The 20071-nt window shown below is 38.3% G+C and overlaps 1 protein-coding gene across 1 annotated transcript; it reads left to right on the plus strand.

Annotated features, from left to right (window-relative positions):
• The first annotated feature begins 2648 nt into the window (after positions 1–2648).
• On the plus strand, positions 2649–3883 carry LOC142629247 (uncharacterized). Its single transcript, XM_075803203.1, has 3 exons — positions 2649–2846; positions 3126–3376; positions 3577–3883. The coding sequence occupies exons 1-3, from the start codon at positions 2649–2651 to the stop codon at positions 3881–3883; spliced, it is 756 nt and encodes a 251-aa protein (XP_075659318.1).
• The last annotated feature ends 16188 nt before the right edge of the window (positions 3884–20071 follow it).

Raw genomic sequence — 20071 nt, forward strand, 5'->3', positions numbered from 1 at the left:
GTCATCCACGCAGTGCCGAGGGGCATTAGAGCACTCGCAATGAGAGGGGTGTTGGTTGTGATGTCGGCAGAAGACAGCACGGGCGAACAATCCCCTAGGAAAAGGCCGAGGTACACTAGACAACCTATAGTGTTCGAAGACGATGACTTAGAAGGCACCACTCAACCGCACCACGATGCTCTAATAGTCACAACTCGCATAAGGGGCTTTATAGTCAAGAGAATAATGGTGGATCAGGGAAGCGACGTAGACGTGATGTACCCAAATCTGTATAGGGGGCTCAGCCTAAAAAAAGGGGATTTATCCAAGTATGATACGCCACTGATGGGGTTCGATGGGCATATGGTGACTCCGGAAGGGTAGATTTCTCTCCCGGTCAATATGGGAGGCAAGGAGGTGGTGGTGACGTTCATTGTGGTCACCTCTTTCTCGCCATACACGGCAATACTTCGAAGGCTGTGGATCCACGACATGGGGGCTGTACCGTCCACCTTACACGTAAAAGTTAAGTTCCGAACTGGAGAAGGGATTACAGTGGTAAGAGGGGATTAACAAGCGGCCAGGCAGTACTTGGTAGCCGCAGTCAACAAACAAACCGATCTAAAGGAGTCAGTCGAGAAAAGCCCCCTATAGCAATTACAGTAGCCCCAAATAGAAGGGACCAACGCTGCCGAGAATTTGATAAGAGTGAGAATCCTGCCGGGAGAAGGAAAGAGTTTCCTAATAGGGGCGAGCTTGAATGATGTGGAGAAGGTGGAGTTACTGCTTTTTCTCATACAGAATATGGATGTGTTTGCTTGAAGTCCATATGAGGTACCCGAGGTCGACCTCAACTTTATAGTTCATAAGCTAAATGTGGATCCTTTATGCCTTCCGAAGAAGCAGAGACCAAGAAGGTCCGTTAAGGAACATGTGAAAGCTGTCAAACAGGAGGCTGGGAAGCTGAGACAGGCAGGGGCCAAAAGAAAACGTTCTTTCCGGAATGGCTCGCAAACACGGTGGTCGTGAAGAAGAAGAGCGGTAAGTGGAGGGTTTGTGTTGATTTCACCGACCTTAACCGAGCATACTCGAAAGATCCGTTCCCGATGCCAAAAATTAATCAATTGGTGGACGCTACCTACGGGCACCCGAGAATAAGCTTTCTCAACGATTTCCAGGGTTATCACTAGATTGCCTTAGTAGCCGAGGATCAGGAGAAAATGGCATTCGTAGCACCCGATGCTAACTATCACTATACCGTGAAGCCATTCAGGCTGAAGAACACAGGGGCCACCTACCAATGAATGATGACAAGGATGTTCAGAGACAAGATTGGGCAGACGGTCGAGGTGTACATTGATAACATAGTGATAAAAAGTAAACAAGAAGGACAGCACATTGATAACCTTAAAGAAGTGTTCGAGATACTCAGGCGACACCAACTGCTCCTCAACGCTGATAAGTGCGCTTTCAGAGTAGGGTCCGACAAGTTCTTGGGTTATCAGATTACCAAACGGGGGATCGAAACTAACCCCAATCAGATTGAAGCAGTGATACATCTCAAACCACTGAGCAACCCGAAATAGGTTCAAAAATTGATCGGTATGCTGCTTGCCCTCAACTGATTTATTTCCAAGTTTGCTGATCGGTGCCGACCATTTTATCAACTGTTGAAAAGATGGAAGGGGTTTCGGTGGGACAAGGAGTGTGATGGAGCCTTCCAAGATCTTAAGGACTACCTGGGATGGGTTCCAACGCTAGCAACCCCAGAATCGGGAAAGGACCTGTATATGTACCTTTTCGTATCCGAGCATGCAGCCAGTGCAATGCTATTAAGAGATAATGGCGTGCAGATCCTGGTTTACTACATCAGCAAGACATTAGTTAACGCTGAGACCAGATATTTACCACTAGAGAAACTGGTGCTGGCTCTCGTGTATTCCACCCGAAAATTACCCCATTATTTTCAGGCCCATATTGTCCATGTGCTGACCGAGTACCCATTTAAATCGTTATTGAGAAGATCTGACTTTACGGGAAGGATAGCCAAGTGGGGGACTCGGCTAGGCTCTTTTGATATCAGGTACAAATCGAGGAACTCGGTGAAGGGACAAGTGCTCGCGGACTTTATTGCCGAGTTCTCGCCCAAAGGTGCGGAGATAGTTTGCCTCGCAAAAGCCAAACCTTGGAGAGTATTTGTGGACGGCGCATCCAACGTGGCAGGGGCAAGGATTAGAATTGTGGTCATCACCCTAGAAGGGCTAAAATTGGAACACTCGTCCAGGCTAGGCTTTAGGGCTTCTAACAACGAAGCTGAGAATAAGGCCCTACTAGTTGGACTTAGAGTGGTCATGGATCTGGGAGCCAAGGAAGTGGAAATCTACTCGGATTCTCTCTTGGTAGTTAATCAGGTGTAAGGGAACTTCGAGGCCAAAGATACTCGGATGATTGAATATCTGCAGCTGATGAAGTGGATCATGGGTAATTTTACAAAGGTCAAGGTTGAACGGGTAGCCAGGGGGTAGAACCGGCACGTCGATTCCTTTGCAACGCTGGCATCAACAATAACTGACATGGTTCCTCGGTTGATAAGGGTAGAGTTAGTGCCGGAACCAAGTATTATTGCTAGGACACTAATCGCACAGATCGCCACAACCAAGAGTTACTAGATGGACCTTATCATCGAATTCCTTGCGGAGAGTCAAACCCCGGACGATGTGAAAGAGGCAGCCAGGGTACGACGAACCGCTGCTCTGTACTGGTTGTCTGCCGATAGGAAGTTGTACCGAAGATCATTTGAAGGGCCATACTTGCAGTGTCTTCGTCCCAATCAGGCTGAAGAGCTTTTGACTGAGTTGCACAAAGGGGTATGTGGTAGCCATGTTAGGGAGTGATCACTGGCTCACCGAGCAATGACTCAAGGGTTTTGGTGGCCGCAAATGAGGAAAGACGTAACCGAGCATGCCCGCAAGTGTGAGCAGTGTCAGGTACACGCCCCAATGATCTACTAGCCCGCCGGAAACTTGAACCCAGTAAGCAGCCAGTGGCCATTTGCATGCTGGGGGCTAGACATAGTCGGGCCATTTCCCCGAGCATAGGGTAATCGAAGGTTTGTGCTGGTGGCCATAGACTACTTCATGAAGTAGGCAGAAGCAGAGGCGCTGGCGAACATCCAAGATGTTGATGTCAAAAGATTCGTATGGAGAAACATCATAACGAGGTTTGGCGTGCCAAAATCTCTCGTCTCAAACAATGGTCTACAATTCGACAGCAAGGCATTCCAAGAGTTCTACAACAACCTTGGTATCCAGAACTGGTATTCTACGCCAGCATACCTGCAGAGTAACAGTCAGGTAGGAGCAACCAATAAGACCATCGTCAATGGATTGAAGAAAAGGTTAGAGTACGCCAAAGGATGATGGGCCGAGGAGTTACCAAGCGTCTTATGGGCATACCGAACAACTCACAAGAGATCAACGAAAGAGACACCATTCTCTCTAACATATGGGGCAGAGGCTGTCATCCTCATTGAAGTAAACCTGTGCAGCGCCCGAGTCACGGGATTCATTTTGGATGAGAATGACACACTAATGGCAGAGCAGTTGAACTTGCTAAAAGAACACTGAGAAACACCATCATTCGACTAGTAGAATATCAGCAGAAGCTTGCCGAGAGATACAACAGAAGTGTGAGGAAACGGGAGTTTGCGGCTAGAGATCTAGTACTTCGCAAGGTCATAGGGAATAAGTGGGATGCTAATGCAGGGAAGCTAGCCCCTTCATGGGAAGGGCCCTACCGAGTAACCGCTACTGCCGGTGCAGGGGCGTACTACTTGGAAGACTTGGAGGAAAAACCCCTTCACCGGCCGTGGAATGTTCATAACTTGAAAAAGTTCTATCATTGACCAGTTACCTCCCAAAGATGTGAACCTGATGTAATTTTTGCATTATCACGTATTTAATATGATGGCATTTAAACTATACAGATGCATATTACCCCATCACTTTTAGGTCATTATCCCCGGGCATTAAATATCGAGAGAATTGTGAGTGTGAAGGCACCCCATTCCCGCTAAGGAAAGAAACCTACCATCGGTTTGATTCCTATCATCGAGCAGGTGAAAACTTTAAGCTATGCATCTTCTAAGGACAGAAATCTATCCTCGGTTCGATTCCTATCACCGAGCAAGTTGAAACCTTAAACTATGCACTCTCTAAGGACAGAAACCTATCCTCGGTTCGATTCCTATCACCAAGCAGGTGGAAACCTTAAGTTATGCACTTTCTAACGATAGAAACCTACCCTCGGTTCGATTCCTATCACCGAGCAGGTGGAAACCTTAAGCTATGCATCTTCTAAGGACAGAAATCTATTCTCGGTTTGATTTCTATCACCGAGCAGGTTGAAACCTTAAACTATGCACTTCCTAAGGACAGAAACCTATCCTCGGTTCGATTCCTATCACCAAGCAGGTTGAAACCTTAAACTATGCACTTTCTAAGGACAGAAACCTATCCTCGGTTCGATTCCTTTCACCGAGCAGGTGGAAACCTTAAGTTATGTACTTTCTAAGTATAGAGACCTATCCTTGGTTCGATTCCTATCACCGAGCATGTGGAAACCTTAAACTATGCATTTTCTAAGTATAGAGACCTTTCCTCGATTCGATTCCTACCACCGAGCGTGCGAAAACTAAGGGATAAAGACCATGAGCCTCCATACCGAGCAACGAGAACATGAGCAGAAAATTCCTAGGGGCGGAAACATGGCTCTCGACCACCGTAAGCGAGAAAGTAAGATATGATGATTAAGCTAACCCTAATCATGTGCAAAGCTGACATTTTGCAAAATGAATGTGCATAAACTTAAAAATAGGAACGAAACGTACAAATTTATGTCTCGGCAATGCCGATCAAAACCATCCAAACATTAGAGAAATTGTTCCGTCGCCACAGCCCAGCGAACTAGGCACATTAGACAAAACAAAACAAAATATAATAACACATTTTTTGTGCTCCACTGAAAAATTAAGTCTTTATTTAGGTGGGTTGGGGGGCGAAGTCTGGGAATTGGGCTGAATGGGCATATCTTTGGCTAGCGAAGCTGTGAGGGGGGTCTGTTCACGAATGGTCTCGGCTTCAACACAGACATTGCTTAAGGCTTCTAAGTCAACCATTTCAACATGGGAATCGATTGCCTACATGAGGTCCCTCATGCTTGGCGTATCTTCCTCATCTTCAGCACCGACCTGACTTTGAACAGGTGGAGGAGGAACCGGGTATGGAATCTGGTTAGGGTTCCACTGAGGGGAATCCTCAGCTACTCCCATCGCTTGGAGGGCAACCATCCACCTTTCCCCGAACCTGTGGTTCTGAGCTTGATGGATAATAGGTTCCATAGAGTTCTCGGCCTCCGTAAAGCTTGCATTATACCATTTGTCCTCACAGGCCTCAAGAGCATCCTTCAAGCTAGCAATTTCATCGACTTGGGACAGGTTCAAGCTATTCGCCTTGGCCAACCTCAGCTCGGTCTCGTTCAATCTGGATGTTAGACCGGTCAGCTTCTTCTTCGCTGCTAAAAGGGCCTTTTTGGCGTCTAATGCTTTCCTTTCAGATGCATTAGCAGCTTCTTCCCTCTCCTTGACCATGTTCTCGGCAGCGGTCCTCTGCTCATTGGCCCGATCGATAACCTCAGCCGCCTCCTTCAACCTCCCGTCGATAACACTAGTTAACTGCGCAACCTGAAAACAAGAACGGTGATGAGATAATGAAACTGAAAAAACATTGCATATGCTTAAAAGGGTATTGCGATGCATGGAAGTGGGGAAGTAGCAATTACCGTGATGGTATGCCATTGCAGCCGTCTAGCAAGCAACTCATCATTGCCGTCCGAGAAGAAGTGGGCATCCTCGGGCAGCAGGAGGCCTTGTGCCAGGCTCTAGGCAACCCGACCTCCTTCGCCCTGCGCCCATATTTGAACAGTGGCGGTCGCAGATAAGGGTTTGTCACCCAGCCTAAAATCGGGCTGCTAACTAACCCCGACCTGAGAGGAAGACGCCCCTTTTGTCCCAACCTGGATGGCTGGCTGAACAACACCTGCCGCCTCCTAGGCCTTGGGACCCACTTTCGCACGCGGCGAAGTTTTCGGGAGAACATCGCCCGGGGGGGGACAAACCTGTTCGACAGCCCGTTTCCTTTTTCTGCCCTCTCCAGCGGGAAGGCTCGACCCCTTTCCTAAGGGGGATGGAGGCTGAGCCGCAAGAATGGCCCCGGGCAGGAACCGGGAAAGAGTCATTGTCCTTTTGCTTACCATTTTCTCTGACGGACCAGTTCTGACTCTCGATGTGCCGATTGGCTCAGCTACTCCTTCGGCCACTTGGACTTGGGCATTATTTCCCTCAACAGGAACATGTGCCAACTCTCTGAGAGCTCAGGAAACTCGTTCAGCTGACTCGTCCCGGACCGGGGCTAGGTCTTCAGCAGTCGTATAGCCGGGACCGAGGTCGCGGGTTTCGCTGGTAGTCAAAGAGGGGGGAAGAAAGTTGGCGTGGCAAACGTCTATGTAGGACAACAATGGACTGTCGACCAAGAGGGCTTGGCTGAAGGATTGCCAAGTCTTGTACACGGGGGTGCAACCGAGTATGAGGTGCGATGCCCTGAGCTGTCCGTCGCTGTAGACGAATATCTCGAACCGAAGCACAAAATTTAAATCTCTTATATTCACCACTCTAAGGTCCTGGATGAATATTTTGCCGTCTGCAACATAGAAATACGAGGGGTTAGTGTCCAAACAAAACGAGTAAAAGTAAAGAAAGTGTGACGGATTAGTGTTCGGCACGAACCAACTTCACGCCGTGAGAGAGGACAAGGGACATCACCGGTAAACCAATTACCACGTACTCGAACAAACTCTCCGGCAGAATTCCTGTTAGAATCGGGTGGACACAAAATTAGTCGTAGCCACGTATCCCTGACTTTCAAATAATAATTGGTCTCTTTACTCCCATATAGGCTGTACATGTAATTTATGTCATGTTGGCTCAATTTCAAACCGTATATTTGGTTCAGCCTGCTGACGCAACTAACTACCTGGTTAAAGTTGGGGGGAAGTTGGTCCGGACACAAGCCATAGAACCTAAGTGTATCAATTAAAAGGGCATCCACCGAAAATCTAAACCTGCCCTCCAAAACAGACATTAAAGGGAAAAGGCAGTATTGGAGCCCCTATAAAGCGGAAATTCGCTCTCATGGCAGTATGCCACATCTACATCTTTAGGGATGTTGAACGTTTGCCTAAGGCTGGCTAGAGACGCCTCAATATTCAAAAGGTGAGTGAAACCCATCCTAGAAACCAGGGTTGAAGAACAGAACTAAAGTAAAAGAGAAAGAGGTAGAAGACTTACTTCGGGCTCTAAGGGAGAGGAATATTCTGGGCTGAGGGATTAACACCAGATGAATGCTCGGTAGAGAGGGTGGTTCAGAGAATGGAGATCAAAAAAACGAAGAGGGTCCTAAAATGACCTATTTATAGGAACCATGAGAGATGGGGTTGGTACTGATCAATGAATGGGGAGCAGGAAATCTCACTAATCCCCACTCCAACTGTCGCACGCACGCTGCTTCGGTTCGTGAACCATCGCGCAATGATGAGAGTCTGAGCCAGCAGTCACGTAACGCACGACTTTTCAAAGGCGCATTAAATGATTTTTCTGAACCGCTCCAAATCCCTGTCTGTTCAGTATCTCGGATAACGCTTGTCCCTCGACTTTGACTCGTGCCCGGGGCCGGGCACGAGTCAAGGGGGGGCTAATGTACGGGACGCTATTCATTTGCGGGCCCAATACTCACTAAAGTCCATCTCAACAATGCCACCTACACAAAGCCCACGAATCGTTGGGATTCAAGTTCTAGAACTATCATGTTTGAAGATCACTTGTGGAACCGGGCCTATGAGTACCGTCTGGATGATCCTCGGCACCCAACTTGGAATAAGGGGAACACCGATGGCATGCTGTAAATGCAAAATCCTGTCTATTAGGAAAATATGACCGCCCGGAAGGTCGGGTCCCCGTGAGTCCAGTAAAGGCTTCAGGAACATCTCTACCAAGCAGTACAGCCATCGGTGGAACCAGTTCCAATGCCACTCTCACTTCCTCCCACTCCCAACTAAACCCCCACTTAAGGTTAAAAGTATTGGACCCCTCTTTCCACCCACCAGGGAAATAATCATGGTCACTCTACTAAGTATGGCTATAAATAGGCAAGGAAGACTCAGTTGTGAGGGTTGGCGATTCTGGGGTGAGAAGTTGTAGAGTGAAGAGTCATCACCAGGAAAAAGAAGGAAGGTACTAGAGGAAGGTTAAGCTACAGAGCCGAGCAAAGCATCACCCATAGTAGGAAATCCACAAGTCCACCATATAAATAGATTGTGAGCCCAAATACCTCTTAGGCCCACTAGTCGTATCTGGGCGCGCACAAGTACCATACAAAAAAAAAAAGAAAAAAAAAAAGAAAAATCACTTCACAGTCTATAATCTAAATACTAATTACTATCTTAAATATTTATAATCCACTTAATATTATAAAATTTACAAAAAAAAATTACCTAATATTTGATTTCTTGAAAGTAAAGTACTACACAAAAAACAAAAGAAAAAGAAAAGATAAATCACTCTACAGTCCACACTCTAAATACTAATTACTATCTTAAATATATATAATCTACTTAATAATATAAAATTTACAAAAGAAAAAAAAAGTGAAAAAAAAAAGTTACCTAGTACTTGATTTCTTGAAAGTAAAGTACCATACAAACAGGAAAAAAAGAAGAAGATAAAGATAAATTACTGCACAGTACATACTCTAAATACTAATTACTACCTCAAATATTTTTAATTCACATAATAATATAAAATTTACAGAAGAAAAAAAAAAGTGAAAAAAAAAAATTTACCCAGTACTTGATTGTTTGAAAATAAAGTACTATACAAAAAAAATGATAAAGATAAATCACTTCACATTGCACACTCTAAATACTAATTACTATCTTAAATATTTATAATCCATTTAATAATATAAAATTTACAAAAGAAAAGATAAATCACTCTACAGTCCACACTCTAAATACTAATTACTATCTTGAATATATATAATCCACTTAATAATATAAAATTTACAAAAAAAAAAAGTGAAAAAAAATTTACCTAGTACTTGATTTCTTGAAAGTAAAGTACCATACAAACAGGAAAAAAAAATAGATAAAGATAAATTACTGCACAGTACATACTCTAAATACTAATTACTACCTCAAATATTTTTAATTCACATAATAATATAAAATTTACAGAAGAAAAAAAAAAGTGAAAAAAAAAAATTTACCCAGTACTTGATTGTTTGAAAATAAAGTACTATACAAAAAAAATAATAAAGATAAATCACTTCACATTGCACACTCTAAATACTAATTACTATCTTAAATATTTATAATCCATTTAATAATATAAAATTTACAAAAGAAAAAAAAATTATCCAGTATTTGATTTCTTAAACGTAAAGTACCATACCAAAAAAAAAAAAAAAGATAAATCACTCTATAGTCCGCAATCTAAATACTAATTACTATCTTGGAAAACATTGCATTAACTGTTTGTTTAAAAAAATGTTGTTTCCCTAAAAATAATATCTAATGATGTTTCCTTAAGAAATAGATTTTCTACACGGAAGTACAAGACTAAGAAAATGGAAAATATCATATATGAAATATGAAGAATTCTATGGTACAAATTCTTTTTATATGTACCCTATGAAATCTATTTTTATTGATTAAGATCCTTTATAGTCCTTAGAGATAACTTTATTATGAAGTATAGTCCTTAGATAACTTTATTATGAAGTTTTTAAAACTATATCTATCCATTTTGAAATGATGTTGCAAAACGAAATCTTCTCACTTCAAAATAGATGAATACTCATAAAAAAAAATATTGATAGATAGAATTTTAGAAACTTCATAATAAATTTGCATTCTAATCCATTTTTCCTATCAATGTCCAAATATCATCAAATTCCAAACCAATAGCATTCATGGTTTTGAAGAATCGAATGAATCAATTTTAAGGCGTTAAGGATAACAAGTTAAATGACTTGGTCAAGTCAAGAAAATAGTACGAGCTCATTACTTTTTTTTTTTTAGTTGGCCTAAGATATGTTTTCCTTTCTAACCCAAACCAACGTAAAAAAAAAAAAAAATGATAGCCCATGTAAAGGTTTTGCAAGTAGAGTTATAAATGAGTTGAGCTAAGTCAATTATTAAAAGTTTAAAATTGTTTATTCAATTATATTTTGAACATAAATCAAGCACGTCTTAAATCATCGACTAGATTGCGGCCAAAATTAGAATTACAGATTTGGAGTCCGAAGTCCCCCATGCACCACTGGGGATCTTCTTTTGACGCCAGCAGTCAATTAAATAGATAGTTCCAGGACTCCATGCGTGTACCATTGCAGCATATGGTTTTTTTTTTCCTCCTTACAATCAAACTTGCATAGTTCCACTTTCAAGGTCTTCTCAAGTAAATTTTTTAATTACTTTTTGCATAACTCAAGTAAAATATATATAACTAGGGTATGCATTTGATGGATTCTTCCTGTATCAATTTATATGTGTCAATAGGAAACTCTCTCTTTGCTCTCTCTCCCCTTATTTGCAAATTTTGCTGCACCTTCCTCACCCTTTTCGAGAGTACCTTCAACTCCTTCAAAGGCTGACAATCTGAGTAAATGCATGAGAAATGTTTAAGGGTGTGTTTGGAAATCATTTAAAACCTACCTTTCTACCACCATCTACGAGAACAGGATTGCACAGACAGACAAAAAGCTCATTCTTCGTACTTAAATGTCAAAGGAGTGATCAGCCTTTACACAATATCCTTATAATCAGTTGGCAAGAACATCTCCCAAACAATATTACACTCCGCTGCAAAATGAGACATGGATGACATCATTGACGATTTGAATGCGTCTGTTGGAGAGGCGAAAGACAGAATTTTGGATACAGAATCTCCTGGCACCATGTCAGTTAATCCTCCCATTGAGTTTGACATAACAATATTAAAAACTACTAGCAAAATATATATATATATATATATATATGTATGTATATAAACAATGTCCTTGTCTCTGGTTTCTTGCTCTTAATTGTTAGCTAATGTGTGTGTTTTTCACAAAAGCTTCAAGTTGATCTTTTTGGTCCAAGTTTCACACGTGATGTATACATTCATTGGAAAAAAAAAAGTTTCAAACGTGTTGGCTGGATTTAGCACGGGAACATGTAGTATGCACAAAAATCTACCTATTTGTGAAGTAAATTAAAATAATTTTATAAAATTTTAAATTGATTAAGAAACTATACTACTGTATGATTTGCTTTTATATGATTTCAATTTGTGTTACAATTTGATAAAAAAGTCATTACTTAAACATGCAATGGCTTACAAAAAATTTGTCAGACAATTTTAGATATTGCAAAAAAATAATTCAAAAATTCAGATATTAAAACTTTTGAAAGACCAAAAAATATTAAAAAATTAGATGATTCACTGTTTAGAAATTATTGAAACAAACAAAAAATATATATGATTAAACAATAGAGAAATATAAAAGAAAGATGAGTTACATTCAAAAGAATAATTTCAATTATTGCAAACTTTTTTATCTTGTAAAAAATGGCTTAAAAGAGTTTGGTGGTTTATATACGAAAATTACTTTTTAAAAAATACATGAAAAACCATAAAATATTTATATTTTTTTTAACTATGTAGAGGAGAAGAAAATAACATAAGAAGAACTCATACTTCTACTTGACTTTTAAAAAAAAAAATAGTGTTTGCATTACGTTTATAGTGTTCATGATTAACATCGCAAAATTTAAGTTTAAGTTGGACTTGTTAGAGAGATAGAGTTTCACTTCTTGTTAAGTTTGGACTAAACAAAAATAATTTTGTTTTATAAAAATGATAATGATGCCCACCAAGCATCTTAATTACTACATTGTTGTATAAGAAATTTCAGAAGAATTCTTCTATTATCCAAAGAAGTTGAATTTTATCAATAGTTGATGATTTTTATTTTTATCCAAATAAAGTCCCGTTTAGGATAATCTTAGGGATAATTACAGTAAACACATCTGTGGTTAGGTCCGTTTTCACTTTGCCTACCCGTGGTTCAATCATTTACACTTTACCCACCTGAGGTACCTCCGTCAGGGATCTATTACCCACCTCTTCCTTTGCCGTTAGAAAAATACATTTTTAGGAAAAAACAAACATAACAAAGATCAAAAAGTTAGAGTTTTTTTATTACTTATGAACTTCTGAGAACAAAACACAGGAATAGTGTGGTACTTCTTCTCAAAATCCTTCTTCTTTAAACACGGGATTTGTCGTCGCTCCACAGCCTCTGGAAAAGCTTCTTCTCTTCCCCACTACCGCCTTGGAATTTTGGTTCCGGGTCTGGGTCTTTCTTCTTGACCCGCTTCGACTTCAACAGCATCATTTCCGTTTCACTGTTTGGACGCTTCTTGTTCTTAATGGTGGAGGATCTCGTGGATCTGGCTTGTGTGGCTTTTGCCGGAGTAGATTCGGGTTCCATGGGTCCGGATGATGAAGGATGGGGTTTCACTAGTGGAGTGGATGGTAAAGATTCAATTTTAGCTTCTTCTTCTTCTTCTTCTTCTTCTTCTTCAGATGAACTTTGTTCTCCTCCTCCTTCTTCTTCAACTTCTTCTTCTTCTTGTTCGTCTTCATCATCATCAGAGAAAGTTTCTTCCTCTTCTTCAATAGAAGATGAAACAGCTGGTGGACCATCCAGATGAGATGGGCGTTCTTTTGGCTTGAATTTCTGGCTTTCTTAGTGTTGATCACGATCATCATTTGGGTTGAGGAGCTGCAAGGAGAACCGTCGGATTCGCCGAGTTGTGGGGTCGACGGATTCGATTTCGTCAGGTTGCTTATTCAGGTGTTTTGCTACTGTGGCTGGGATTTAGAGTGGGTTTGAAGTTAGAATTGGGGGTGGGTTTGCTACTGTGGTGGGGATTTGGAGTGGGTTTGAAGTTGGAATTGGGGGCGGGTTTGAAGTTGGAAGGTTCCTTTCCTTTCCTTAATTGGTGGTGTTTGGTTGTGCAGAAAAGGACTGAGAATTAGGAGAGGCACAAGCAGCACTTAGGGTCGCCACCACGCCACCAAACCCATGGCTGATCCACCACAATCCAAACCCACAGCTGGATTTCTCATTAACTCATTCTTTGGTTGTTGATTGCTTATCTCTATCTCACTCTCTTTTGTTAATAAAGTTGCTGGTTGTTTTGAGATTGTTGGTCATCTTGTAAAAATTAATTCACAATTTTGAGATGTTATGAGATTGTTGATATTGATATAGATTAAAAGTGATTTCATTGAGCCTTTGATCTGGGTGCTATTCCTTTGTTTTGTTCTCAAAGAAGTTCTTAAGAAATAAAAACCCTTAACTTTTTTTTATCTTTGTTATGTCTGTTTTCCCTAAAAATGTGTTTTTTTAACGGCAAAGGGAAAGGTGGGTAACAAATCCCTAACGGAAGGTACCTCAAGTGGGCAAAGTGTAAATGATTAAATCACGAGTAGGTAAAGTGAAAACGGGCCTAACCACAGGTGAGTTTACTGTAATTATCTCATAATCTTAATATAGGATTCATTCAAGCTTTTTTTATTTATTTTATTTTTTATCAACGTTTGAGTTTGAGTTTAAGTTAAACTTGTTAAAGAGATAGAGTTTCACTTCTTATTAAGTTTGGACTAAACAAAAATAATTTTGTTAAAAAAATGATGAATTTGAGTATAAGTTTAAGTTGGACTTGTTAGAGAGATAAAGTTTCACTCATTGTTAAGTTTAGACTAAAAAAAAATAATTTTATTAAAAAATGATAAAAAAAATGATGAGTTTTATTTTAAGTTGGACTTGTTAGAGAGATAGAGTTTCACTTCTTGTTAAATTTGGACTAAACAAATATATTTTTATTTAAAAAAAATGATAATAATGTATTTGAGTTTAAGTTTAAGTTTAAGTTGGACTTATTAGAGAGATAGAGTTTTACTCCTTATTAAGTTTGGACTAAACAAAAATAATTTTATTTAAAAAATGATAACAAAAATGATGAGTTTGAGTTTAAATTAGACTTGTTAGAGAAATAGAGGTTCACTCCTTATTAAATTTGGACTAAACAAATATATTTTTATTTAAATATAATGATAATTTTATTTAAATATTGTGTTTACGAGAAAAATTGTGGGAGTTTCAAAGGTTTCAGTTTAATATATATATACCAAATATCTGTTAGGACATATGTGAATCATGTTAAGAACATATGTCATTTAGAATTGAGCTAATCCTATGACAAAACACACTTTACTTGTAATTGGGTAGATCTAGGATGTATTTAATACTTCAAGGAATAAGAGTTCAAGTCCAAGTGTTAAAGCCATACAAATCTGTCCAAGAATCAAGTGAAGAAATGTTGTATTTTAAAGCTCGACATATAGCATCTATCGAGGTTTAAAAGGGATCTTCAGCCCGATGCTCGACAGCTACTCGATATATAACTTATCTATTGAGATTTACGAAAATCAATTTATTAGATCTTATTTCACACATATTCGTGTATACTTGTTTAGGCTTTCTTGTCTCACAACTCTAAACATATATAAGGATTATTTTAAAGGCCGTCTCAGGGGATGAAACTTGATGCAAAGGTTTTGTTCAAGCAAATTATGACTAGAGATAGAATTTGCTCTAGTTCATCTTTCTCTTGAAGAAGCTGCTGTGTTTGTACACCGTAGGGTTTTGTAACCAAAGAGCTTTGTAATCTTCATCGTGTTGACGAACTGAAGAACTTTGCAGCCAACATCCTTCTTAAGTTGGTGGTTAGTCATGTACTTGGATTTGTGCATCGATTGGTTAGTCACGTATTAGGAGCTGTGCAGTGAAAATGAGAGATTGTCACTACAGAACAAGTCCAATTATGTATTGGGATAAGGGTTTAACTGTAGGTTGGTATAAGCTACTGAGATTCCTTTACTTGTAACCACTTGTTATGATAATAGTGGATTCTTAAAAGTGGTGACCTTAAAATCACCCGGTGGGGTTTTTACCTTGGAGATTTTCCCTATTCGTAAACAAATCACCATGTCAACTTTATTTTCTGCTGCATTTAACTTAATTGGTGATTTGTTTGTGCTACCACACATATTGCATGTTAATTGAATTAATTAATTAACTTAGCTAATTAATTAGTTAATTCATCACAATGGGTCAATAAATTCTTGGCCTATCAATATCAAACATTAACTCGGTTTCCACTGTAGTTACTAATCAGCCAATATTAGATTACCCATTGATATAATAATTATATACATGAGGTCAAAAGTTTAAAAACCATAAAAAATTTATCGTGGACCATATTGCTTTATCCTTTATTGGACTACTTAATTTTTCTTTCCACATGAGGCCATTAATATCTTAACGAATATTCATTATTATTGCTAATATACAGGGAGAAAATGGAGATATACTCCTTTCATCGAAAAGTTCCAGAAAAATGCCCCCTGTCTGAAACTATTTAGAGATATGCCTTTATTTTGAAATTCGGATTTATCAAAATCGAGTTTTAGTGTGGAACTCGAGTTCCACAATTTTTTTTGGTTTAAAGTTTAATTTGGCTATAACTCGATTTTCTAAAAATCGAGCTTTACATTGAAACTCGATTTTTAGAAAATCGAGTTTCAAAACAGAGGCATATTTCTAAATAGTTTCAAAGAAGAGGCATTTTGCTGAAACTTTTTGGCGAAAGGGGTATATCTCCATTTTTGGCCTAATATATAGTATAATGAATTACTAAGCATGTGGAATGACCTTTGATGGTTGAGTAAGAGATTTAATTAGGTTTCAATTCCTGTTTACACAAAAAAGTGATTGGTATCTTAGTCTAATGATAAAGAGTTATTATTAAAAACGGACACCATAGGTTGAAACTCTTTAAAAAAACAAACATGTGGAATGGCTAAGACTCTAACCCAGCAAAGTCTGACACGTTTAATATGTATGGTCAACTACAAAATAAACATCAACATGTTTTACTTCTTGATGAGATATGGTACATCGTCCAATCTTCCTTTCTTCCCTATGAAATATTGGTAGAAAGAGCCTCAAGCCTCAAGAAAATTACAAAAGTGAGTCCAAACAATTAACATGTGGGCTAGACTATTCATAAATTCTAATTATTAGATGTGAAAATTAAGGAAGAACAAAAGAGAGAGGATTTAGAAGCAATATTGATGTCACCAATATTGGAGGATATAGATTATGGAACAGTGGAGAAATTGCAAATTACCAAGAACCACATCCAAAGATAACCATCGCCATAATAGTGATCACTAATTTAAGCATGCGTGATCTTTCCCCAATGATTTTTACATAGCAACAAAGTTAACCTTATTAGGCCTCACAGTAGTGTTAAAATTGATTTTCAGCCGACCAGGTAGACAGGGGCCATTGTTGGGCCTTAAATGATAAGTGGATACCCAAATCAAATTCATTATGCTTTATGGGTTTGGGTTTGCTATGTTAATACCATTACCATCACTTCAATCCTAACGTGTTAATAATTATGCCAAAATCATTTAATTCTAACATAATATGTTTATTAATTATCAAAAAAAAAGAAAAGAAGAAAAATAATATGTTTAATAAATAATTTTACTTGACATGATTCATGTAACATGCTTAATATTTATGTTTGATGGACATATAAATAACTTATTTCAATCTGTTTACTAAATGAGTTATATTGGGTTGACATGAATACCACACATTTCAACCTTTTTAAAAAATATAACACAAAATAATTAGCAAATTTTAATATTTTTTAAGTGCTTAAATTATAATAATTATAAAGAAATACATTTTATACAAATTATAGTTCATAATAACATCATTTAAAGTGCGTACTAATATCATGTGACCTAAAAATTCTTTTTCCAAGGCAATGAAATTCCATCCAAATCTAAAAAAGGATACCACCTCCCAATTCAAGTAACTGGATTAGGAGCTTTAGACTTAGAATTTGTCAACATTAATTCTAAATTTAAAATTCAAATTTATATCAGACGAAAATGATATTTACCTATTTGTTGCGAAAAATTTAGAAAAAAAAATGATATATATTTATTAATACAGATTAAATAGACTCATGTTAAAACACATCAACCTACCTTAGGACGATTGCTAAACTGGATCACTTTGGTTTAATTATAGGTTATGCAAGTCAACATAAAATTGATCTATTTATTAATTGTGTCAAAATGTGTAGATCCACTTTGACATGAACACATTTATACTAAATTGATCTTGAACAAATATAATAATAACATGTCATGTTATTGGGTAATGTCAAATTCTTCCACCCTTAAAAGGAAAAATTATCTTATGACATGCAAGTTGTGAGAGAGATTTCTCCTCGAGCTGATGAATTTTGTAAGGACACGTTTCGCTTGGACAACCCAAAAGTAAAAAAGGACTAAGGCCCAAAAAGCCCAAAACAATGAATTTGTAGAAAGTGGGCTAGAAACTGAACTTCAAGGTGTTAAATAGTAATAATAGTAGGCTAGATGATAATTGAAAAATAAACGGTTTAATGCAAAGAAAATAACACTTAGCAAAGTCCGATGATGGTAGTTATTATATATTACTTTCAAACTTAAACCTATTACAGTTCTTGAGTATACAATGATTTTTCATTTCCTAAATTATTTGATAATCCCTTTGTAATGAAGATTTCCTTCTTTATATTTAGCCTCACCACTTCATCTCAACCCTCCACATGTAGACCAGATTGTTGGCTTTGATACTTGTCCCATCAACACATTCCTGAAGTCTTCATGGGTAGCTGTAAGGCTGAATATTATTATTCAGGTATCACCTCCACATTAATGCGGCCAAGGAGTTAGCTACAAAGCATTTAATGCGGTGATAACAATTTTCTCTTAGATATTTCTCAGTTTCACTTTGTCCTATTCCCTCCTAATGTTTGCCTTTACCAATAGAATCGTCCGAAGTATTGCTCTCAAAAGCAGATTAACTCTTTTGACCTCTACTCTGCTAAGCCAAGGAGGCATTTCTACTCAGACTACCTTCCCAAACCCTCACGACCAAAATCCTTCCATAATTCACTGATTTGTACTTCTTCACTAACATCCATTTGTCCTCGAACTACTAAATGTTCTCGGACAAGACCCATGGCCCAATATACATTCTTGGACTTTTCATCCCTACAATTTCTATTCCATAAATTTGTTTCTCATTGGTGCCTTATCTCTTAATTGTCTGTCCCTAACTGCTGGTCTATATAATTTTCATTTGTTAAATAATCAAAAAACATCTTCATTATCTGAGCAAAGTTTATGCTTTCTAGTAAAAACGCTCATCATAACATAAATAATCCCATGGCCGTCGGACAGTTTTTTTTTCTCAATAATTCTATAGTTATGATAAGAAGAGGGGATTTGAACTCTAAATAGGAAATATTAGGAGATGTTAGATAAACTACAAGACTCTCAGCTATTGGATAGTCTTATATTTTTAAACATCCACCACACTTAATTGAACCTATGTCAGCATGTCCAAATTCAGAGGAAAAAAAAAATGTCAACATGTTCTATGTTGGAAGACCCAAAATTGCATTATGTTACCAATATTCACGTAAAGAAATGGATTACAGTGAAGGAGAGGACAAAGTGTTGGAGTTATCCACATAATTAAAATATTCAGTTTGTTCTACCATATATGGAAGTTTTGATGTTGCCCATGCTATACATTCAATTCTACCAATAATACCAACTTTCCTTTTACCAATGTGGTTGGTGGCGTGTGTTGCTTCTACTAAGGTCTAAAACTCCAAAGATGATAGAGGAAGAAGAACAATTCTATCAATGGTGTTAGAAATTTCTCTATAAAAGAAAAAAAAAAAAAAGGTATTAGCAAATTTTTCTAATTGTTTTGGTAACTATTCCCATTTGCATATCGGAACAAAATATTTGGTACAAATGTATTTTATATATTGTGGGGAGTAAAAGGACCCAAGTGGGCATATGGGCCTTTGTTCTGTAACATGAAGGGCCGACCTGCTCCAGGGTTAAACTCTATGAGTTGGCCCATGCGCCGAGGGTCCGAGGATACAGCCGAGGGAGAGTTTCACCTCGGACAGATCCAAGAGAACTCAAGATTTCATTATAAAGGTCAAGGCACAACTCTGGAAAGACTAATGGTTAAAAGGGGACATCCTGAATCTTCTAGATGCACCAGTATTAAAGAAAATATCAAGAGTAAAGGCTGCCACCTCCGCATTAAAGGCTCTGCACCTACCTACCTGGCCGCATTAATGGGGAGGTGACCCCTGAACAGTGAGGTGGAAACTTCTAGTCACTATTCAAAAAGTATCAGGGAAAGAAGTATAAAAGGGGGGTAAAGGCCAAGGAGAAGGGGGATCGAAAACTAAGAAATTAATTAAGAAATTGTAATCTGTAAGGAAGAAAGAAAAATAATAAAGAAGTAGTCCTCGGCTCAAGTCCGAGAAGATCCATTTGCAACGATCATTTGTTATTTACCTGTATTTGTTTATAAAAGCCTGTTATTAAGCTCCCAGTACTTTTAACCTAGGTTTCAAGCCCACGCTCTACAAATTTTATTGTTTAAGGCTCATTGGGCCTGAGCCCGTGATTGTCTTTGGGTCTAGGTGCAATTGTACACTTACATATATATATATATATATATATATATATATATATATATATATATATATATTTTGTTGGAAGTGTAGTTTGGAAAATTGTCCAATTTGATTAACAAAGTTACAAAGCAATATCAATAAAACAAGATACGTTCAAATTAACTTATAAGCAAAATAGACAAGTACATATAAAATTAAGGATTAAGTAAAATTTATAGCCAAGGCATGAAATTAAATCTGCTATCCTTAAGAAGCGATTTCGCCCCCATTGGAATGAATCCGT

Source organism: Castanea sativa, chromosome 3, assembly GCF_040712315.1.
Source record: "Castanea sativa cultivar Marrone di Chiusa Pesio chromosome 3, ASM4071231v1".
NCBI classification, from domain to species: domain Eukaryota; kingdom Viridiplantae; phylum Streptophyta; class Magnoliopsida; order Fagales; family Fagaceae; genus Castanea; species Castanea sativa.